At 44.7% G+C, this 22293-nt stretch overlaps 1 protein-coding gene across 1 annotated transcript in view; it reads right to left on the reverse strand.

Annotated features, from left to right (window-relative positions):
• Window positions 1–22046, reverse strand: part of ANKH (ANKH inorganic pyrophosphate transport regulator) — a 106509-nt gene extending 84463 nt beyond the window's left edge. Inside the window, exon 1 of the mRNA XM_082014598.1 lies at window positions 21888–22046. Within this exon, the coding sequence (XP_081870724.1) occupies window positions 21888–21983 (96 nt within the window). The 5' untranslated portion in view covers window positions 21984–22046. The remainder of the gene's footprint in view (window positions 1–21887) is intronic.
• Between the last annotated feature and the right edge of the window lie 247 nt (window positions 22047–22293).

The raw sequence follows: 22293 nt of genomic DNA on the forward strand, positions 1-22293 counted from the left end.
TGTTTTCAAGGTGGCCCATTTTCTCAACTCGCTTTGTTTCTTCGGTTCAAAAACACCGACTTGAATTTTGGGGAAGGGCAGTTCTCACTGTTTTAGTGAAGAGCAGGAGACTGGCTGTCACAAACCATGAAGTGCAACTTGAAGGGAAAAAGGAGGAAGCCAGACTCAAGTCCTCGAACATATTCCAAATACCTTATTTATAATCTGCCCTTTAAAGTCCACTTCTGTTGTCAGATACAGCCTCATTCTGGTAGCAGCAGCCAGAAATACAAAATGGCCTAGAGTTCAAAGCAGGAAAAAAATCAATGCAGAGATTTCATTTTATCACACATACGGAACGATGATTGGCTAAATTTGCTTCTACCTAACAGCCTGCAGCCCAAGGACAGTATTTACATACTAACTCGCATTTATTTTTAGATCACGTAAGTATACATTGAACAGGGAGAAAGAAATTGAGCAAAGTAGCAAGTGATATGCATCACACAACTCCAGGTATTGGGCAGAGCAGGTGAAATGGTGACAGTCACCAACAGTGAAGAAAAATCTGAAAGCAGGGTTCTTAATTGTGACAAATGCTCAACAATGAATTATAATTTTACTTGTTTACAGCACTCCTGTCCATAACTTTTACTTCTTCAGCTGATGACCTAACAAGTAAAACAACAATTTGAGCAAAAATTAGTTTTAACACTAATGAGCTTCTTTCTACAAGGAAATAGCTGCAGGGGACTGTGCTGTCACTAAGTCCTCTTGTTCGTCACTGCTCCCCAGTTCACAGGTGATCTAAGCTCTGCCTTGGTTAGCTGCTCACTGATGCTGAAGTTGCCAGCGACAGCTTTGGTACCCAGGTGAAAGCAAGAATGTCAGCAGTGTAAGCGTCCCGCAGTGGTTCTCGGTGATGGCTGGGGAAGGGAAGGAAAGAAACTTAGGTGCCGGTTGAGTAAGAAGTCCTGAGATCTGGCGAGGGGCAGAGGTGTTTTCTGTGGAAGAGATGGAGTTTCCTTAGGATTGTGTGGTTATCTGAGGCATGTATTTTATTCATTTTTCATCTTACAGGATACTGGCCGCAGGGCTGTGAATTACCCCAGTGTTGACATCTAAGCTGAGACTACAGCAGCATCGCTGAGATCAGTGATACCCCAGGAAAGGAGAATTCATTACATATGTTTCTAAAAGAAGTATGACTCAGATACATGTGATCAAGAGCATCTGCATAGAAATTGGAGGCAGATGTTTACTAGCAGGCAAAGCGCAAACTTTAGAAGCAACAAGCTCCATTGAAAAGGTGGGTCTTCAGGTTTCTGGAAGAAACAATCCTTTTTGACTACTGTAACAGCAAATACGGGACTACAGTTGCAGTGTCATACGAACTAGAAAGAACATTAGAAGAAAACAATTAGTACTTCCTGTGGTTCTCTTGAAACAGAAGATGCCAGGTGTTCAGATACTAAGAAACTACAGTCTAGGTGATCTAGAATGGAACATGGTGTTAAAATACAGAATATTGCGACTGAACTATAGCAATGCTTGTTTAAACACAAAAACTGTCTTGTCTTCAAAGTCTGAATTCTCTGGACACAGACACAGTAAGTCAGCCAAGATACCATAATGAAAAAATCCCTTTCGCTGCATAAGCCCACTTAGTTTTCACGTTAAGCTTTGCACTAGTGTCTGTAAGTCTGCATGTTCACCACTTGTGACATATTGAAATTTTACAGTAAGGCTGAAACACAGACTCCCTAAATGTAGAGGAATAAAATAAATCACTTGTACTGTGGGGGATTTTTCCTTTTTTTTTTTTTTTGAGTATGACTGTACATTTGTGCAGGGTTATACCACCTCATCATCTGCAATTTTTTTCTCTAGTTTTTTTTCTGAAACATAATACTGCAAATGATGCTGCTTGGTCTCCACAGCTATGCATAGTCTTCCCAGTAGTCAAACCCTCTCAAAATTGGGTTTGTTCACTACCTGTTAGTGTATTTAGCTAGACTAATGCTGTTTTCTGTTCGTGCTATTAGTTTTATAGATAGAATTGAGACAATGCAATACTGAAACATTGGTTCTTTACCTGTCTTCAAAAGAGGAGAGAAATGTATTGGCTATAGCTTCAGAGCAGCCTGTTTCATGGCCCTACCTAGCCTTCCTCCTTTGTTTAACTGTGTTAAGAATGGGTATAGTCAGCTGTATGTTTTGTTGCTCTTCTGTAAGCAATATGAACATTTGTCTGTATAGAAAAATGTGGAAAATAGAACTATTCCCATAGAGTAGTTCTCAGTTTAGCGTTTCAAACGGAAACCACGCGCTCGCCTGAATCGCTGCCTTTAATTCCATTTTCATAGAATTAACATTATGAGGGATCAGCTTTATCTGAGCTTTATTCCCAGAAACCATTTCACACTTCTGTATAGTGAGAATCAGCTTTTTGCTTGTTCAAATCTGAACTTGCTCTTCCCAGCAGCCGCCATCCAGCTCTGCCAGTGGGCAAAAATGACCTCTTCCGATGGAGGCATCGCAGACAACGCTCCTCAGGTACCCAGTGAAGGCAGATGCAGTGGTTTCGTCACCTCTTCTGTGAACTCTGCACCTTACTATATGATAATAGTGATTTCTCCACAGAAGTACCCTTCAGTTACAAATAAAGACCAGGCTATTGGAGCAGTAAAAAGAAAGAACATCCTTTGCCTTGTTAGTTCCATTAAAACCTGTGAGATTTGGCTACTGCTTTCTACAACTGGCATCCTGCAGCCTCATTAGGATTATCCAGTAATAGTTCATAAGTAACGATGCCTTTTCACACACTGCTGCTGTCTCTTTTTCTGACAATGATGAGTGCCAGCTACCTTCTCCTTCGCTGCTGATTTTTCGGTGTACAGCAGGCAAGTCCTGGTGATACAGTTAGTACAAAACAAAGCTCTTTTCGAGGCCGTAACACAAGCTGAAGTGTTCCAACTACTAGCTTCTCTATTCTTTCCTCTCTTTCTCTTCTGAAACACCACTAATACGCAATAAGCACTCAGCAATGATTTCAGCTCTACACTGTTTGAAGCAAAAGAAGCTGAACCATATTATATGAAGAAGCACATATCCCCCACTTTTACAACAGCACTAACTTCTGACAGAGGCTGAGGAATTGTTAGAGCCACCAGCTTTGATGTTACAAGAGAAACTGTAAGGGCACAAGCAGTGTCATTCCCTGTAGCTGAAAAACTGGTGGACCTTCATCTTAAATCCAAATTGGTCTGACGAGTTAACAGACTGTTGTTTGAAGCCTTGCATTTGCTCCTCTCTCCTGATCTTTTCTTTTATTGTCCAGCTAAAGGGAGATTTGCTTATTGGCATATCCCAGGCTCTTAAGTTTTATTCTGCTTTTTACATAATAAGTTCTTTGTCTGGAAAGCAAAGCAATGTGATGACTATAGCTTTTGTTCCACGATCTGGGCTGAGTTTTGGGCCATTAAGACTCCCTCCAATTGTAAGATCTCATTCCCTCAGGCTTTTTATGTAAGGGGTGATAAAGGAGTTGGAAAGCAAATTTATTGCCTCTTTTTCTTAAAGGCTTTCCTTTTCATCCTTGACAGTCGTAACAGGACCATTACTGCTGATGCTATTGGGTTTCTCCTGAGTGTCTTATTCTTCAGTGTCATTAACAAGATAAGTTATCCTTTCCTAAATCTCCTCCTCCTGCTCACTTTCAAGGGTCATGTTTTTGCATGGCTCCAGTGTTAATGTGCAGAAAGTTTCCACTGAGTATATGGAAACTCTACAGACCGTCTTGGATTAGGAGTGCACTTATTGGACATGGATCTTCCACGTATCTTTTCTGTGGGTATCAGATATTACAGACAGCCAAAAACTTCCACTGAGCCAAAAAGAACTGGAGACACTTTTATGTCATGTGATATTCCTCTTCTATCTTTTTCCCAGACTTCTGTCTCACTATTTTCAGTTTGGAAACCCACCGTCGTGCCCGATATTCACGTTCCCAGTGAGGATTATTTCTGATGACTTCACAGTTTCATAATGATATTGAGCAACGGCTGACAACTCTCTGCACAGACTGCAGCAATTTCTATTTCTAGACTGTCTTTATTCTGCTTAGTTAACAATGATACAGCAAATTTCTTATTCACTACCAACAGTGAATGAAAAAGATCAGTCTTTTGAGAAGACTGGTGAAGAAAAAAATCTGTTTTCCACTTTCTAAGGACATTGCTACCTACCTATGCCTATGGGGAGCATAATGACTCTCCAAGGAGGGAATGTATTCAGGGAAATGCCAAATCTGCACCCATTTCCCTATTTATTAGTCTAGCAACAAAGAGCGATCATGAGAGGCGAAGAGGGAATAGCTGTGCTGCAGAAAGACTTCAACCTTTCTGAGTCTAGGATGCAAGTATAAAGTAAACAGATCTGACAATTTATTTGTAGAAGAATGAACTCTGCCCCGATTAAAAAAAATATAAAGGTCAACAGCCTTCATGCCTCATGAGGACACAAGCTGAATACAGCTGTATGCAGGTACTTCTGTCCATGGGGGAGAGTCCGCTCATCCGAGTGCACGACGGGAAATCCTGCTTGCTCCTGAGGCACCCAGGGATGGGGATGGCTGGAGATGACAATGACTACTTTGCAAAATCTCTTAAGTGCCAACAGTAATTAATCTCAATGCACTCAGAGGACCGGAATCCTCTCCTTGCTATGCACAGTCAGCCCCCTTGCACACATGCCAGGTCTGTGGCCAGTCCCACCATACAAATGTCTCTTCACAGCAATAAAAGCACGGAATTGCAAAAAAGTACTTGAGAAGAAGGGTGGCGGCAGGATTCACCTCTCTGCACGTACGGCAGCGGGCAGAGCGAGACAAACCTTTTGCCTCCCCCTCTTGCTGGCCATTCACCCTTGGCACAGTTGAACAAGGAGCAGGGCCAGATGATGGCCGCAGGTCAAAGCAGGTATGACACACCTGGCAGTCTGGTTGCTTGCTTCCATCTGCTGTCAGCAGAGTAATTAGACCATGCTCAATCAGCGCTCGGACACTTGCATGTACCTGGTGTAACTAAAGAGAATACAGAAGCCCCCAAGTCAAACTCCCCTTTCCCTCAACCTCAGCTCAGGCAGATTAGAACGCTCAATCTCTGAGATGCAGAATTAAGCCTCTCGTGTTTTAGCACTTGCTCTCCTTACAGGATGCATCGTTCTAGTCAAACCATGAAAACATTTTAAAATCACATTTTAATTAATTAGAGCAACACCAATATGGCTTCTTAGTCACTGCATTTATGCAGAAGCCAACAAATTTAATGCCTGCACTTCTTAAGTGTTGCATTTCTGAAGATACTGCATCTTATCAAACTTGTGGTAGATTTTTTCTTTTAATATCTCATTACTGTAATAATTGTTGCTTTGCTTTCAGAAGGACCAAAGCAGTCTAATTCAAATGGATGGAAATATACAGACTGAGACTTTCAAAGTGGCCGATGGGAGTTAAGCACTTCTCTCCTGGTGCTCTCAGCGCAGTCTGGATGCCTCCCTCTCTGGCGTACTCTTGGCACTCTTATTTTTCACTAAGAATACACTACAGCAGTAACGTTTAAAAGGATTTTCAAATCACAACGCCGGCCTGCTATCTGGAATGCTGGGAGAAGACATAAGCAATGAGAAAATGGGAAAGTATTTCATGATTTCAGATTGTCCCAAATCAGGGTCAATGGCAAGAACAAAGCAAACAGGGACGCTCAGTGTTGATTTATCATTAGCATGCAAAACAGAAAATATGAACAGATAAGCTGTCCTGTGAACAGCGATAAAAACGGATTGCCAAATCCTTCCAACTTTTGTTTAACGTGTTATCATGGAAAGCACTTCTTTATGAACATGAATATACATTGTCTTCTCTCATTATATTTTTCCTCATTCGACTGAGCAACCTCCATCCCCAAGCTCATCCTTCTTCTGTCTCGTCCCCCGCCCCCCGCTCGTTCTGCTGGAGCTGAAAATGAACAGAGCTTCGTTTGTTCGCCGGTGCCAGCAGCAGCAGCAATGTCAGCCCCGCAGAAGCAGCCGCTCTGCCTCCGCAGCCCCGGCCGGGGGGACACCTCCTGTTTCCAGGAATCGTGCATCCCAGTGAACTGCTGTTCCTCTGAGAGAACAGCGAGCAGGTTTGTGGAGATCTCAAGTAAGCAATGATTTACCAAAAAAACCCCAGGAAGAGACATTAAAAAACCAGTATTTTAAAACTACTGCATATTGAGAGAGATTAAAAAAATTGCTATGAGAAGAGAAAAGCAGTCAAAGTTAGGGCTTAAACAGCAATAGCAGGTTCTCTTAAGTAATCACTGGACAGAATAAGTAGAAGCCAGAGCATCTGCTTTCTTGCAGCTCCATGCAGGGACTCCCATTCCTTTTTGTGTCTATATGGATATATACTGGATAGAGATATACAAAATAATAGTTGTCTGTACCAAGTTCTGCTTTCTCTCTTTCATCCCACCACACAGGGAATGGAAACAACTTTCAGGGGGTAGGTTTTGGTCTTTTGCTGTGCTCCAGGCACACATGCAATAGCATGACTTTCATTAACTCAACCTTAAAAGTTCAGCTTTCCTGCCCCTGCTCTTTCCAGAGCCTCATTCTTCTGGTAGCCTGAAACCTCCTTCACTTCCAGCTTAAAGGTACTCATAGTCTGTTCACAGTCAGGTGTTGCTACCCAGTCAGCTCTTGTTTGCGGGTAGGCTAACATCTTCCTTCATCTACATACAGACAACAAACTTATTCATGCTCTACCCGTCCTTAGTGGGATACAGACATCAAGGTCTTCCAGTTTCTCCTTCTCAGATAGGAGGAAAAATGGAGAAACTAATAGCTGGGATTTCTTTTGCCTAATCTTTTGAACAAGCTTGAATTGACCTGCCTGAAGTATGTGAGTCCAGAACTGTGCAAAGTATCCCAAGTGAAATCTCACTTGAGGCATGTATTATCTCTACTGGGTCATCAGATAAATCCTCCAAGATCTCCAATCTTCTCATCTTTACGTCATCCTCACATATTTCATATTCTTTTTTTCCCCAGAGAACAGGAGCCCTTTGTGGTAATACTTCAGGCAGCCTGCAGTGCCTAGATAGGGTAACACCCATTCGTATTTCGCTGGGAGATGACCCTGCTTTGATAAACTCAGAGATTTGCAATCTGAACTCTTGAGAGTGCTAGGCAAGCCAAAAGCTATCTGCTACTGAAGCTGTAACTTCACTAACTTGTTTATTCAGAATACTTTCTCCTAGTTGCATGTTTTAATTTTTTCCATTATACCAGTCAGCTTGTTGCTTCCTTATTCTCTTCCACTCTTCTGCTTTATTTTTTTTCTTCATTATCAACCTCTGTAGAAACACTATCAGGAAGTTCTGTAAGGTGGGGAGATTTTCAAAAAGAGTCTTAAGATCAATGTTGGCTCAGCACAAGTTTAATTTAGAACATGTGATGAGTCTGACTCACACAGTGCTATTCATGTCATCCATCTCTGATTTGGAACAAGCCTAGTAGTTTAGTTATGACCTGAAAATGTCTGAAGCCAAATTATATATAGCATTTTAAAAATATTGATAATGCTAAGAACGGTTATAAACATCTCCAAAGTCCCTCAAGTGATGCACAGGTTCACAATGGATACATTTCTGTCCGAAGTCTACACTGAATGCGTCCTTCACACTCCGCACAATGCATTTATGCCCATGTAAAATGACTGAGCTTGACATGCTTCTCCCAGGTTTCCTCAAAGGATTGTCTTTGAAAGAATACACCAAAGAGCAGAAGTACTCCCTGGTCCAGAAGAGGCTTTGCCAAGATTAGATTGTCTCAGCACTCCAACATCTTTATCTCTGACCTTGCAGGTAAGAAAACATCACTAGTCAGCTACAGCAACGAGACCTCTACGGCAGGATGAAGAGGCATGTGAGGAATGCAGGCAATGCTATTCTCGTCTGTGATCCAGAAATTGGCTTTAAGACTTAGTGAGAGAATAATCACCCTGACCTTCGTTTGCAACATATTAAGAAAAAAAAATGCCAGTGAGGACAGCAGGCATTTACCACGTGCCACCAGACACCAATACACAGGGAGAAAAAATTCACTGCTTCTCCTACGCAGCATCGTGCTGAGCAGGAATCCAAAACGCCGCTGGGGCGAGGACGATAGGGAGCCATGGGTCCCCGGCAGCGGCAGCGCAGTGAAAAAGCATCCGAACCGGGGTAACCCGCAGCAGGCCCTGACACGGTGGGATGTGAAAGGAGGAGGACAAATAGCTGGGCAGCACGTCCCCTGCTACTGCAGCTGCATGTCCGGAGGAACACGAAGAGGCGAGCACGGACCCTTTGCTGGATACAGTTTTGCAGCTTCACAAAGCTCACATTCTTCACTTGAAGCCTGGCTGCCTCATATGAGATAAATACCTGTGCATGAGCTTAACTCAGGCCTAAAGTTAAAGCTCACAAACATCAAAAAGATTTTGAGTTAAGCATTTCTCTTGCTGAACCGGGCCTCTCGTCTGCAAGGGAGGCATCTGCCGGGGGCAGGTGGTGGGAACCTGGCCGTCATGATTACGGTGGGCTGCTTGCCTGCAAAGGGCAATGGGATGTGCTCTGGAGGCAGCCCCGGACCGGCGCAGAAAATGAAAAGTGGAGAGGGCAGAAGGGAAGCAGATGTTTGAAGACGACAGGCTACTCTGCAGAAAAAAAGGGCAGCGAACGGGTGGCGGGGCGGCAAGCAGGAGGCAGGGAGGAGTGAGGAGCTGTCCAGGGCCACAAGCCACAGCGGTCCACGGGCCCAGCCCAGGGCTGAAACCAAAAAATCCCCAGTTTTCAATGAACGAGTATAAACAAAGAGCCCGAAAAAGACAGTAAAAGATGAGCTCGATGATGCCCAATACTTTTGGGTTCGGCTTGGCAGGCTGCCGATGCCAGACTGTTGGTTACGGTGCTGCATCAGCGCGCTGCCACACAGGGATTCAGTGGAAGGGAAAAAAAACGATTGAATTGTGCGCAGCTCCCTATTTTAAATCCTGTTTCTCTCTTTCTCAATGGGATGTTTTCTTTCTCTCACAAAGGAATCACAAAACAAAGGGCTATACACAGAAGATTTAAGGTTATAGAATCTTATCTGGCCAAAACAGAAAGAAGAAAAGTGTAGAGGTATTTGATGCTAAATGTCATGAGACTATAGAGGCACTATTCTTTAAGGAGAGAAAATGAGAGATGCTCATGCTTGTACTTGCCTTTGACAGCAACTCCGAGAAGCTGCAATAATAACCTCTTGCAAAACAGCTACTAATCCCTTTTTGTAACCATCCCAAGCTGTCTGTACATCCCTCACCCCTACACTGTGTCAATAGCAAAGTGAAACAGTGCTTAGGGTCGCTAATGCTGTAAGTGTGTTAAGAGTAAAAAAAAAAAAAAAATCGGATATACTTTGTTCTTACAGCTGTAGACATCAGCACTTCCCTCTCCGGCCAATTTACTTATTTCTTGCCGTTGCACTCCATACTCTTCAAGTTCTCAAGAGATAAGGCAAACTCATCCAGAAATCACTGTCTTCATATCTAATGGTTTCAGGTGCCACTACTATTCTTATCTGCTCTTGAAAAAAGGTCAAGGATATTAGTGATATTATGTTTTTTCCTCCATTTATTTCTACAGTTCAGTGCAGGTTATCCTTTATCGCCAGATGGTTGAGTATTACTTTTAACATTCTTCTCGGTGCCGGTCATAGAGAACCTGATTGCCTTCTCGTTAAGCTGAATTTACACTGGCGTGCCTCCTTTGTCTACTTTAGACTTCCAGCAGGATGAAGGAGGAAAAAATATTTACTTCATTATTCAGCAAGATATCAGTGATGAAATTACAGCCCCGCAGCCACCTCATCTGTAAGCATCTCAGCCTTTCTAATGCGGTGAAAAGCTTTCATGTCCCAAGACAGGCATTTGCTGGACACTGTGGCATGTGCCGGTACTTCTGATGCCAAAGTTGTCAGGCTGCTTCTTCACAGGCAGTTCCCCCCTTGACCTAAACCTCTCTCTCTTACTACTCATTTCCCCGTCCAAATCAGTGGATGCACACAGAATCCACTGCAGATTGGATGCAGATGCAATGCAGATTACTGCAAGCACGACCAAAACCCTTGGAGCTCAAGTCACAAATATGCAACTTAACATGAGGTTTCCTTGATGAAGTCCCAAGGCAATGATTGTGCCTTTGCTAGCTATTTTCTCCTTAGTAATGCAACCACCCACAATGCGGTAGGAGCTTGCAGCTGACAAAAAAAGTCATGCTGTGATGTGGAAAAGCTAACCCACAGCTATACAGGCCTTTTCCGGACAGTGATACAAAGCTTACCAACAGGTCAAGCCTACAATAAGAAAATGTCAAGGAGGCTACCTGCTGTGATTTCTCATAAATTTATTAAAGAGAGAAGCGCTGGCCTCTGCACAGTATTAGCAGAAAAAAACACACTACTTATATATTAGATCCAGAAGGCATTGCTGACGAAAGCTCTTCCCAAGACTATTACAATGCTGGACCATGTCCTAACCAGTAGACCGTTGACTGCATCTCAGAAAGCTCATATAAGAACAAGATGGTGAATGCTGAAAGGTCGTCATGCTTTCGTGCTTTGAAATAAAAAGCTCTGAAGCAAAATGACTGCCCACAAGTATATAAAAAACTGTGGTGCAGTGATCAGGGGTGCTCTCAAGGTCACATTTTGAAAAGATGAAATCTATGTTCAGAATCATTGATTCAAAAATAAAGTAGCATTTGCACATGAAACCACCATAATAGCGTGTAACCAGAGGCAGCTCAAACTATAAGGGACACATCAGGTTGCATGTGCAATTACCTAAGTAGTCCCATGCACAGCTCTTGTTCTTATTTCCTTAACCATTTTGCCTTGCATATAACCAGTAAGTAGTCAAGACAGTACTTTAGCACCACTCAGTGTATAATTCTCCTATAAAGGCACTCTCCGGCTTACAACACACTACATACGTGTGCACGTGTATGTACGCAGCTTTTGTATTAGAGAAGTGCTTCAAAATTGTATTTACCTGTGGCAAAAACAAAGCTTTTTGTGGATGACTACCTTTGGCGTCTCAAGGATCTGAAAAATGTTTTGTGGTTTGGACTTCCTTTCTCTTTCAAAGCAAGTGCTTAAGATTGTGAAATCGTTACGCCCCAACATAAACACAGGGGAAGCTGACAGTGCTGTCATACTAAATTTGGAGTCCCACATTACCAGTTGTTTTGTACTACTGAAGTGCAGGGAAAAATGACCAGAGATGTCCCCCTGACTGTACAAAGCCAAGGACAACTGGGATTATTTTGACAGGCTTCAAAAAACTACGAGCAAGAGAGGGCAAAAATTAAAATTTGATTAAGAGGATGATCCAAATATTCAGCTTGGAAGATTTATTCCCCATCGCCTGTAAGGCAGCCCACAGGCTGTGCAAATGGAGAAAACCAGCTGCCCTTCCAAGTACATCACCTGATATGTTCACTTCTGCTGGGCAGAGTCGGTGGCCGGTTTGAACTCATCTCCTCAGCTGACCTCTTGGGCTCAGAGGATTGCAAATAATCCCAGCATTCAAAGGCATCTCCACCATGCCACAGTGGGGGAGGAATTGGGATGGCCTGATCCAGTAAGTTACAGAAGGTAATAACAGGACAAGGGCAAAATGGGTGGGCTCCCAGGTAGCGATTAGGGTGAGGAGCCGCACTGCAGGCTCCAGCCTGGCGACAAAGCCACGTGGATGTCTGCGTAACTAAACCTCTCTCGCACCCATGGGACAACCAAGCAAAACAAAGGATCTGCAGAACTAAACTGGAAAGATGGTACGGGTCTAGGGCTGGGCATGCACTCTACGGCATCGCAGGACCTGAAAGGTCCCCTGTGCTTGCCAAGTCTCGTGGCAGCTATGCCTTTAAGCCCGTTAAAAAACTTAGCAAGCCTCCAGTTTAAAAGCAGAGTGAAGATCCCCCTTACTTCCACGCTGAGGACATCTCAACGCTTTCTCATACTGGAAAGGTCCTCGTATTTTTGATAAGCTTATATCACTTGGGTTTTTCCCCCTGAGCTCTGCCGGGGAGACCCCAGCGCTATGCTTCTAAAATGAACAAGGCAGGGGTTTCGCAGTCACTACTTTTGTTAACTAGGTAACTCTGGTTTCTCTCCCTAGCAAGTGCTCTCTGTACATGGAACCTGGGAGGCATCGTGTGAAAACCAGAAGGCTATAAGACAACTGTTCAATACTAGAAATTCTGCACCTCTGAGTTGCAGGTTTTGTACATTTTACATTAGCATGTACAATTTAATAGGATGATGCCATGCTAACAGCCCGTAACTACGTTACCCTTCTAGATTGCACTGTCTTTGAGGATTATATAGTTCCCAAGCTGCTTGTCACCCTCAACAGAAGACGTGGTCTTCAGGTTTGTCCCACCATGTACAGCACTTTACACTGATCACAAAACTCTTTGCTTTCGGTGACTCACGGAATTTGAGCCTACGTAAAATGCCACCACCACCTAACGCCATCTAAAGCACGGCACTCTTCATGCCAACACATTTTAGAAGGAAGTGATGTGTGAGAGAGAATGATTCCTGCTTTTTAGTTGGAAAATCAGCTGAAAACCTGATTTCAGCCTAAATTGTGTTTAACTTCCCCAATGTCTCTCGTTGCTCCCAGCCACTTTCTCCTCCATGGCAGTGACCTAGCTAAATCCGTTCCCTCTCCTTCATGACCACACTGCAGCTCATATAACTGCAGTTATCAAAATACCTTTTTGTCCAAGCTATAAATGCTTCATTTCTATAACATTTCCTCTTATGTAATGGACATTTTTTTTCCCCTCTCACCAGAACCGAAAATGTGAAGTGTCGTCCTGACCGGTAATGCTGCTAGCTATTTGTTTTCTTCTCAAATGGCCTAAACGCTTTTTAATTGGTAAGATGCTGACAGAGGAAATGGTAACGATGGATTTGTACAAGAGTCTGTCTTTCGTCTGCAGGATGGCTATTTTGAGATCAAAGGCTGCCAAGTTCCTGGAGCACGTTGCTATGCTGCGGCAGGGAGTCTTCGCAATGAGGAAGGAGCTGCTGGAGGTGGATCACAGCTACCCTCACCTCAGCTGGCCATGGCTGCGGCGACAGCAGCTGCCGCTGACGGACAGAGAGGTTATATGCCTCAGGTGTTGGTCACCGATGCGCAGCTGAATGAAGGAGGGGTAACACGCTGACCATGCGGCTCAATGAAGGGAAAACAACGGTCCCAGCTGGTGTGCCTCAACACTTCCTTTGGCCAGAGTAGGTCAAAGCCGTGCAGCCACAAAGATCTCAGGCCAGCACACGAAAGCTGAGGTATGGCCTGCATCTGACTTCGTTCACTAATTCAAGTACAAAACACAGGTAGGAAGCCAAGACAACAGCCTGTCTCCTTGCCAAAAGCCTTTCAAATGTATTTGTCAGCAAATGTACCAGCATGTGCTCTGGTGCAGTGACCTTTCAGCCCCACAGAACCCCGTACCTTAGGGAATATTTACAAGTAGTGGGAGACAATTAACTGAAAAAAAAATGTAAACACAGATATGCTCTTCTGGTTGTATGGATGTGAACTTTCTCTGCATCTCCACTGGAAAATTTTCTGGGCTCTGAAAACTGAAAAAGGTTGGAAACAATCGCCTTAGCGATCCAACAGCAATGCAAAAAAGCTCTGGGAAGCAAATCACTTATATAAGTTGCGTCTTGCAGTTTATTCACTTCCCATGCTAAAAGCTGAACTCTTGCTGAACCGCTACATCAGTAAAGCAAACTGGGCATGCTGGGCAACAGTGACCACCCTTTCTCCAACAGTAACACTCCTGCCATGTCAGAAACACGAGAATTTTTTGCATCACCTTGGGGAAAATAAATTAATCGGCACTTGAGAGTTCATGCCAGTGTAGCACTTACTTTTTAATAAACTGTTCTTAACTCATGGAAATCAACTGTGTTTTTGCAAATAACACTGCTGTACTTCAGTCCGCTTTGGAACTAAACATGTGTTTACACCTGGAATTATTCTTAATTAACGTTTCATGCAGGCACTTTTATTCTGCACCACATCAGAAAGGAACCAATCAAGAAAAACTGCATATGCAGACAAACTTTAAAGCAGGGTAGCAAAGTTCTGTGGAAAATCTGAAAGAGAAGCCGTACTATAGAGGAGATGATAGAAGCTGGAGAACTGCAGAGCTTTGCTATTTCAGGCACTGAAGTTCATGGGTCATTTAGGCCTCTTGTTCTTATGGCAGTTCTTTTTTAATTCTCCGGCTAATGGTTATGTGAAAAGGCAGCGTCAGTGTCTAAAACCATAGCTACAGCAATATCATGTCACTAGAAAATCAAGCATGCAGAAGGAAGTGTAATCTGATGATCTAATTGCATTAACGATCCTGCTTCCCTCTCACCAAAATCCACAGGTTTCCAAGCACAAATAGGATGAGGTACCAATAGCTAGTTAGATTAGCTGGTTAAAATCTAAGGTCATTAGAAATTTTCCATTTTTTTTTAAAGAAATAACATGTTCTGATATGCCACTTAAACTGGAATTGAGCTCAGCAGTAGTATCTATGATATTTTAAAATATCACAGATTTCTGAAAGTACAGAATCACACAGAATCGTTAAGGTTCAAAAAAGAGCTTTAAGATCATCAAGTCCAACCACGAAGTAGCTACAAAGCAAAATCTGTTTGGAATTGCTCAGTTTTATGCACGGAGGTTTCTGCATGAGCTGGCAGATATATTTACATTTTCTATTTATACAGCAACTTACATCCATGTTTTACAAACATGAAGGAATAAACTTTGTAACTGCTTTGTGAAACACATCACTATTTTAGAACTGGCAAAATTCACAGAGGGAGAGAGAAAAATGTCTAGGATGAAGATAGGAAGTCAATTAATAGCTGGAATCTGCACTTTCAGAGCTGGAGCTTTGTGTAATAGGCCTTCTTTGCATATAAAAAGTCACTTATCTTCAAACAGTCATAAGATCGGTCATGTCATACAAGCCTTTGTATACAACCAAGTTTTCCACGCAGCAGCAAAATGAGCGAAGATTAAGAAGAAATCAGTTCAGACCAAGTCAAATGCAAAGAGAAATCAGCTTTTCTTGGTTTTGTGCAAATGCAACCGAAAGTAATGAACAGAAAAATCCCTGAAACAAAACAAATGGTCAGTTCCACTCAAAACCAAAGGTTTTACTTTGGGGATTTCTCCCCAGGACATAGAATACGGTGGTTCAAATCCCCTTAAAAATTACAGTTTTGAAACCACGTTTTAAAATTGGGCTCGGGGTATTTTCATCCTTCTTTCCAGATGCTGTCTTAATCTGCTAAATTTTCACTGGCGTAGGGAGGAGAACCCAATTCCCCCATCTCTGAAATAAGCACCAGAAGTACTTGGCTACCACATGACCCTTTTGCAGTGAATATCCCGTGATATTACGACTGGAGTATCTCCAGAGCGAGCCCTCCACCCTAGACACTGGGACTTGGGACAGCTCAGCAAAGCGGTAAATACACCTGGTCTCCCACCGCATCGGTTACTCTTCTGGTAGGGACAATCGTTTCCACCCCACAGACCTAAACGTTTTATTTTCAAACAACCTACTGATCTGAACTCACAGTCCTGAGATGAATTAAATTCCTTCAGAAAAAAATAAGCGGCTGGTTGGTGCTGCGCGGGGTTGCTTCTCCCTGCCTCCTTCCATCCCTTCCGGGAAATAGGCTCTGTCTGCACTTATACAGCTAGCCAACTACTTCAGCTTAGTAGCTTAACAGGTATCACCAAGTACAAAACCTGCTAGTTCATAACAGTGAAGCGTAAGAAAGTCCAGAGAAGTCCTTACAGCTGTGCTGACGCAGCCACGGGGGGTGGGAGGCAATTGGGAGTGGGAAGTGGGGAACTGGAGGAGTCTGTGAAGGAAGGAGAGAGTAGGATGAAAAGAGAGAAGGTACCAACAAATGAGGCATAGCACAGATCCTAGCTCTGGATTATACAATTTGCCCTATGGCAACACTGGGCACTAAAGGGGATGGACTCCTCATTTCACAGGTTCATTCTCGTAATTTCTAGTATCATCTGAAATCTTCAGTGGTGAAGCCCCACAGCTCTTTCATAACCTGTTTATTTTGTAACTTATGTGCTGTAAAATGCAAATATGCATTGTTTTAGCTGCCAGGAGTATGTGTCTCCGTTACTGTTAAGAACATGAACCCATTGCTGAGATTTGGCTTTTACCTGCAGATGTTCTATGAGATCTTTGACTTTGCCCCAGATCTCGGCGTGCGCTGCTTGCTGTGAAACTCCAGCAAATGCTCTGCGTGACTGGTGAATGCAGTGCCTGGTATCTAATGCCCACTGCAACTAACATAGATATATAAGCCTAATTAATCACTTGTAGTCTCAAGAATTGACCGTATGGTCTACAGGCAACTTAGCGCTGGCTTGAAAACCCCCAGTGCCTGGTAGATGACTATTTAGGACTTAAGGCTGTAGGGCTCAGGCTGGCATGCAAAAGGAAGTAAAGCCACGTTCTTTAGAAGAAGAAAGTCTCTGGAGTCGGTTCTGAGGTACAAATCCTGAAAATTACCACTTCAGCTGTGTGTTGGTTCGGTTGTCAACGCTTCGTATAAGGTCTCACTTGGATTGTCTCGCTCCAAACAGGGCTGTTAGATGTATGTCACTGATCTTGCCTAGCCGCTCCCTGACTATTTACCTTGTGAATCCTGCAGGAGAAATGAATTCCTTCAAAACACTAACATGGCAACTTAACAAAAAATAAAAATTCTGTTGATAGCATACTCTGTAGATGTTTGCCTCTTCAACACAATTTCATCTAGATTTAATTTAAAATGCTGTATAGTTCACATTAACTCAAAACAAATAGGGCACTTCCATCAATGTACCATACTAATAACGTGGTTGCGGTAATAACATACAGTCATGGTCTACACTAGTTATAAGACCTTGTTAGCTTTCTTGTTTACATGCTACTAAAGTCCTACACGATTCAAATGAGTCCCTCACCTCGCACAACAGCAATACCAGGAGTACTTTGCACTCATACAGCACCTTTCATCTCGGAGCACTTCTGACACATGAATTTTCATTACATCCCTGTGACACACAGGTAGGCGTCTAGGCACACTTCAAAGGCAGGGGAACCGTGCCACGGAAAGGTTACGCAACTTGGCCCAAATCCCCAGGGAACAGCTGGGAATGTGAACTCTCCCATTGCTTGTTCCGAACGTCCAGACAATAACACTCACCCCAAAAATGAGCTTCATAAAGCATTAATCAAAATGTTTAACCCCCTACTGAGTTTGCAAATGGCATGGGCAGATGATAAGCTCACTAATACTTTTTGATACATTATTCATGACTTGTTCTCCTTTTCTGGCAACACTTTTTTTCTTAAAGAACAAAACCAAACAAAGCATTCCAATACAAGAAAAAAAAAAACCAGTTTGTTTTTAAAGCAATTATTGCAAAATGACTTGGAATCCAAAACGTTTAGCACTTCCTTGACGGCTCGCCTGCGTGATGCCAACCGCTACGCTGCGCGCGACGTACGGCAGTTCCTCCTTGGGACCGGAGCACCCGAGCGACCTCGGGAGAAAGCGGCAGCAGGACTCCGCTTGCCCGGTTTTAGTTTCCAAGGCCCTGCAAGCCGCTGAACAACGTTATGTCTGCATACCTAACACTTACATTGGCAAATACAACTGCCCAACCAAGGACTAGTGCCAGTGATTGAAACGAGGGATTCAGGGGCTGGCTATACGACAGCTAGAAAGGAAAAAATACCCTCCTGCTGTTCCCGTTGATAATTAAGGCACTACTTCAGGCAGGCCCCGAGTTCAAAATGCTGCTCTCCGCCTGGCCTTTGCCGCTCCGTGAGCAGCAGAGAGAGTTACCAGCCACATCTGCAAATTCTATTTATCGCTGCCTAGGGCTGATTCTGCCCCAGGAAAACTGATGCGGCTGGCGATGAATTTTTGAGCACACAGGGTCACGGTGGTATTGTTTGCTGGGTGAGCTGTCTGAGGTTGTGTTGCACTCCATCACACGAGAGTGGCTTGTTTATTTCTTTCCAAGCAAGTACATCCAACAGCATTTTTCACGGGAGCTGGGATTTTTAATGCAGACTCTGCTCTCCAACAGCTGAGCTCTAAATAAAACACTAATTACTGTGAATCTCAGGATAAGATGTTGAGAGTCAAATGCTCTCACCAGCAGAATGAAAGGGAGAATTTCTCTTCTGCTGGTAGGCGTCAAGCTCTTGGGGTGAAAATGCTCTGCTGTGTATATTTGTGTGTGTGTGTGCATATACCTAAAGAAAACAAATAAATAAATGCATGCATGCACACACACTCACTCACACACATATATATTTGGGTGGAGAAAGCAATTTCAGCCAAAATATTTGGGACTATTTACCTGAAGGCTTTACTCTAAGAGGCAAGCTATGCAGTATTTTATTTCCTAAAAGCTACTGTAATACTGTAAATAAATTGTAAGGGAAATGGGTCGCAGAAGGAAATTATGGAAATAGGTTAGAAATTGTTTATTTCTTTAATCTTCTGGTACCGTACCTGGTCATGCATCAGGACTACCTTTTTTAGTTGGGGAAAAAAAAAATCAGATATTTGTCTAAGAAGATTTTATGAGGTGAACAGGTGAGGTCAGCTCACTAGATTGGAGTAACTCTGTAATACAGCCTTGTCCTAAAGCACTATTGGGTTAGCATCCAAGGGTCAACAGGAGGCTCTGCACTGGCTATATGCACTGGCTATAGCAGTTCTGGAAGTGACTGCAGGAGATGAGTTTGTTAGCTCTCACAAGCATTGCTCCAACATTTTTTACTTCCTATAAACTAAACAGAAAATATCTCATATGGGGCAAGGGTGACAGTCATAAACTATGTTCTGCAAATATTCTCTAGCCTTACTGTAAATTTCCCTTAAAGTAGCAAGAAATCTAGAGATAGCTGCATACCAAGGATCTGACAATTTCCTAGGGATGTTTGCTATTCAATAAAACTATTCCACACCCAGAAAAGCCTCTCAAGGTTAAAAAAAAAAAGAAAAAAAGAGATTCTCTTTGTTTCTCACTTTTCAATCTCAGCTATCTAACAGTATTAAGTTTTGTTAAAATGGCTCTGCTTTGGACACTCTGCTTCCAAATACTATCCCCGCTTGAGAGAGCAATGTATGAAGACGACACGTCGAAAGGATTTATGACTTAACAGCATTTCTTAAACACCTCTTTCTCCCTGGTCAGGCAAGGTCCATTCTCTCTCTAATTTTTTACAGTCATCTCTTACTTCTGACCTATAGTTCTCCTGTCTCTTTCATAGTATTGTCCAGAGCAGGTTACGTTACTTAATGCAAATTTTACTTCCCATATCATTCTTAGAAATCTTTTTTATCTGCCGCATACATTCACAGAAGGAGGTACGGCAGCCTTTTAAGAGCTATCTCTTGGCACACCCATTCTTTTACGTTGCTTCCATTCAGTCCTGTTATTAAAATTATTACAATTTGGAGCACAGAAAGGTGACTGTCTCAGCAAGTCAGTATATCTTCAGCAACACAAATTCAACAATAATGCCGTACAAGCATAAAAAATAACTTCCTCTATTATATACAGGCAAATAAAACCCCTGTCCTCTCATCTGTCAGAGGATCTCTTCAGATCTGGAGTAACTTTGCCCCTGCCTCGGTTTCCTGATTTCAATGTAGGTAAGTCTCCCACTAGTCTGGTACAAAAAGCATCTTTCCAGTTCCCACCCCTGAGCTGGAGTTTTCTGCAGAAGTTTTCCTGCTTGCTAAATTTCTCCATTTTCAATTAAGCACCTCCCCAAGCTGCCGTCTGAGACAGGGGATAACGCTAACTCTCCTGGAAGGCTAATCCTATGACTTGGTTATCAAATAAAACACATTTTCTGAGATATTTTGTCCCTAACGCTGTCAAAGTTGGTTAGATAATGCCTTACATGTATCATCCACATGTTAACACCCCTCCTGTGTCACTGGTACCCGGCCAGGCAGAAGGCTCCTCACTTACAAAATTGTATATCTTGCTTGCTAATTTTTGAAATCCTGGTCCAGAGCACACTGAAGTCACGGGACGTGACATGGATTTTGAATCAAGCTGACCTTGTATGAAGCAAACTGTACACACGCACCTGTCATACTCAGTTTGCTGAGTGAACTGCTTTCAGTTTAACTTCTGCTGTATGGTATTAATGTGGCACAGTTAGTAGCATTTAAATCACCTCTTCCCTTGTCATTTCTATCTTTAGTTCCCACCACTACCACCCCGAGTATGATTTATAGAAGACTGACTTAGTAGGAAAGTATGTAGTTGTTAAAGAAGGATGGAATTGCATTTTTTGGTGTCACGGCTTATTTAAAAGGACAAGGAAGCAAACTGCGATTAACACAGCCATGACAAACATATGATTGATGTTAGCTAGTTTTTCCCACTGTAATATTTTTCCTTTCACTTTCTTCTTTACAAACGGGTGAAAGTGCCCACTAATTTTCTCATATCTTTGCTCAAGGAGCATGGGACCAAGTGCCTATTCTGCTCAGAAAACCAGAGCTTCTCAGCTAAACTGAGTGACTTCAGACAAGGATAAAAGCTATTTGAGGTGCAATACTTACTGTGGCTGCCCAGCTTAACGCTCGCGAGTAAGTATTAGTGTATACCATCCTACTAAAAAGGTAATTATAGGGCCTATATAGTGCAGCCTGACACAAGACCGGGGCTTTACGTGTCATAAAGACCGAAACAAGAGAGCAGAGATTTCCCCATACCACAGAGCTGTGGCAAACAAGCACCCTGCGTGGAAAGCTGGGGCAAAAGGAGGAGTGGGTACATCAAGCACAAAACATGTTTTTAGTGCCAAGGCAGCAAGCGGGGCTTAGGTGGATGGAGCAGGAGGGCTGCACGTAAGGGAGACTGACAGCGAGCCGGGGGACACCGGAGGTTTTCACAGTGCCCCGGGCAGGGGACAGCCTTAGGTCACTGACACCGCCGGGCAGCGTCAGCCGCTCACTCCTGCTCTGCCCCGGTCTTTCCAGTCTTCTGCCCTGTGGCCATCACCGCGGACTCCCGGCTCACAAAGCACCGGCGGAGGGAAGGGGCGCAGCCAGAGGCTCACCTGCCCGGAGCGCCGCCGGGAAGCCGTCCCTCAACGGGATGCTGCCCTCCTCCCCGGCTGCCGCGGCAGGGGCTGCCGGCGGCGGCAGCCCGTCCTCCCCCGCCCCCCCCCCGCGCCCCGCTCCCGCACCCGTGTCCCCGGGCGGCGCCGGCCGCCGCCTGCGGACTCGCTGCGCTGCACTGCGCTAGGGGCTGCTGCACCTGAGCGGCCGTGTCAGGGGGGACCACGCCGGAACCAGCCCCCGGCGAACGCGTTATGTAATTTCACATTATATAATCCTAAAACACAAGACGGGGTGGGGTGGAGGACACACGACACCCAACGCAAAACCCAACCCCAAAGGCGCCGTCCTTCTCCGCGCAGCTAGCGGGGCGCGGAGCAGCCCCTGCTTTCGGGCCGCCGCCGGGGCTCGCACGGCGGCACCGGCCGCCCGCCGCCCCCAACAACGCAGGGGCCGCCGTGTCTGCCCGTCACGATGCGCCGGGGGAGAACGGCGGGGCCCGGCCCGACATGGCCCGGAACGGCAGGGCCCGGCCCGCCTCCCCTGCCCTTCCCCGCGGAGGCGCCGAGCCCCGCCGGCACGGCCCTGCGGGAGGGCGCGGGCGGCCGCCGGGTGGGGCGCCGCCTTACCTGCTCCCCGAAGTCGATGGCGATGTTGGTGATGCCGAGAGGGACCAGGAACCGGATCAGGGGCCAGTAGTTAGTGAGCGCTGGAAATTTCACCATAGTCCCAGCTGCGCGGTGACCCCCGGCGCATCTGCCGCGGCAGGAGGCGGCGCAGGAGGGCGGCGGGGGGGATGAAAGGGCAAAGGAGGAGGGTGCGTGCGTGTCCTGTGCGTGTGTGCGAGCGGGGCGGGGGGGGGACTGAGGGCGAGGAGCAGCCGAGCCCCCTAAAAATACAGCCGCCGGGGGAGCGGGCGGGGTGCCGGTCCCTCCCTGCCCGGCGCGGCTCGGCCCTGGCGGGTGCTGGCTGGGCGGCGGGGCGCGCTGTGCTGCCGCCTTAGCGGGAGATCCGAGAGACCAAGTCCATCCCCGC

This window comes from Phaethon aethereus, assembly GCF_964289735.1.
Source record: "Phaethon aethereus genome assembly, chromosome: 2".
Lineage (NCBI taxonomy): Eukaryota > Metazoa > Chordata > Aves > Phaethontiformes > Phaethontidae > Phaethon > Phaethon aethereus.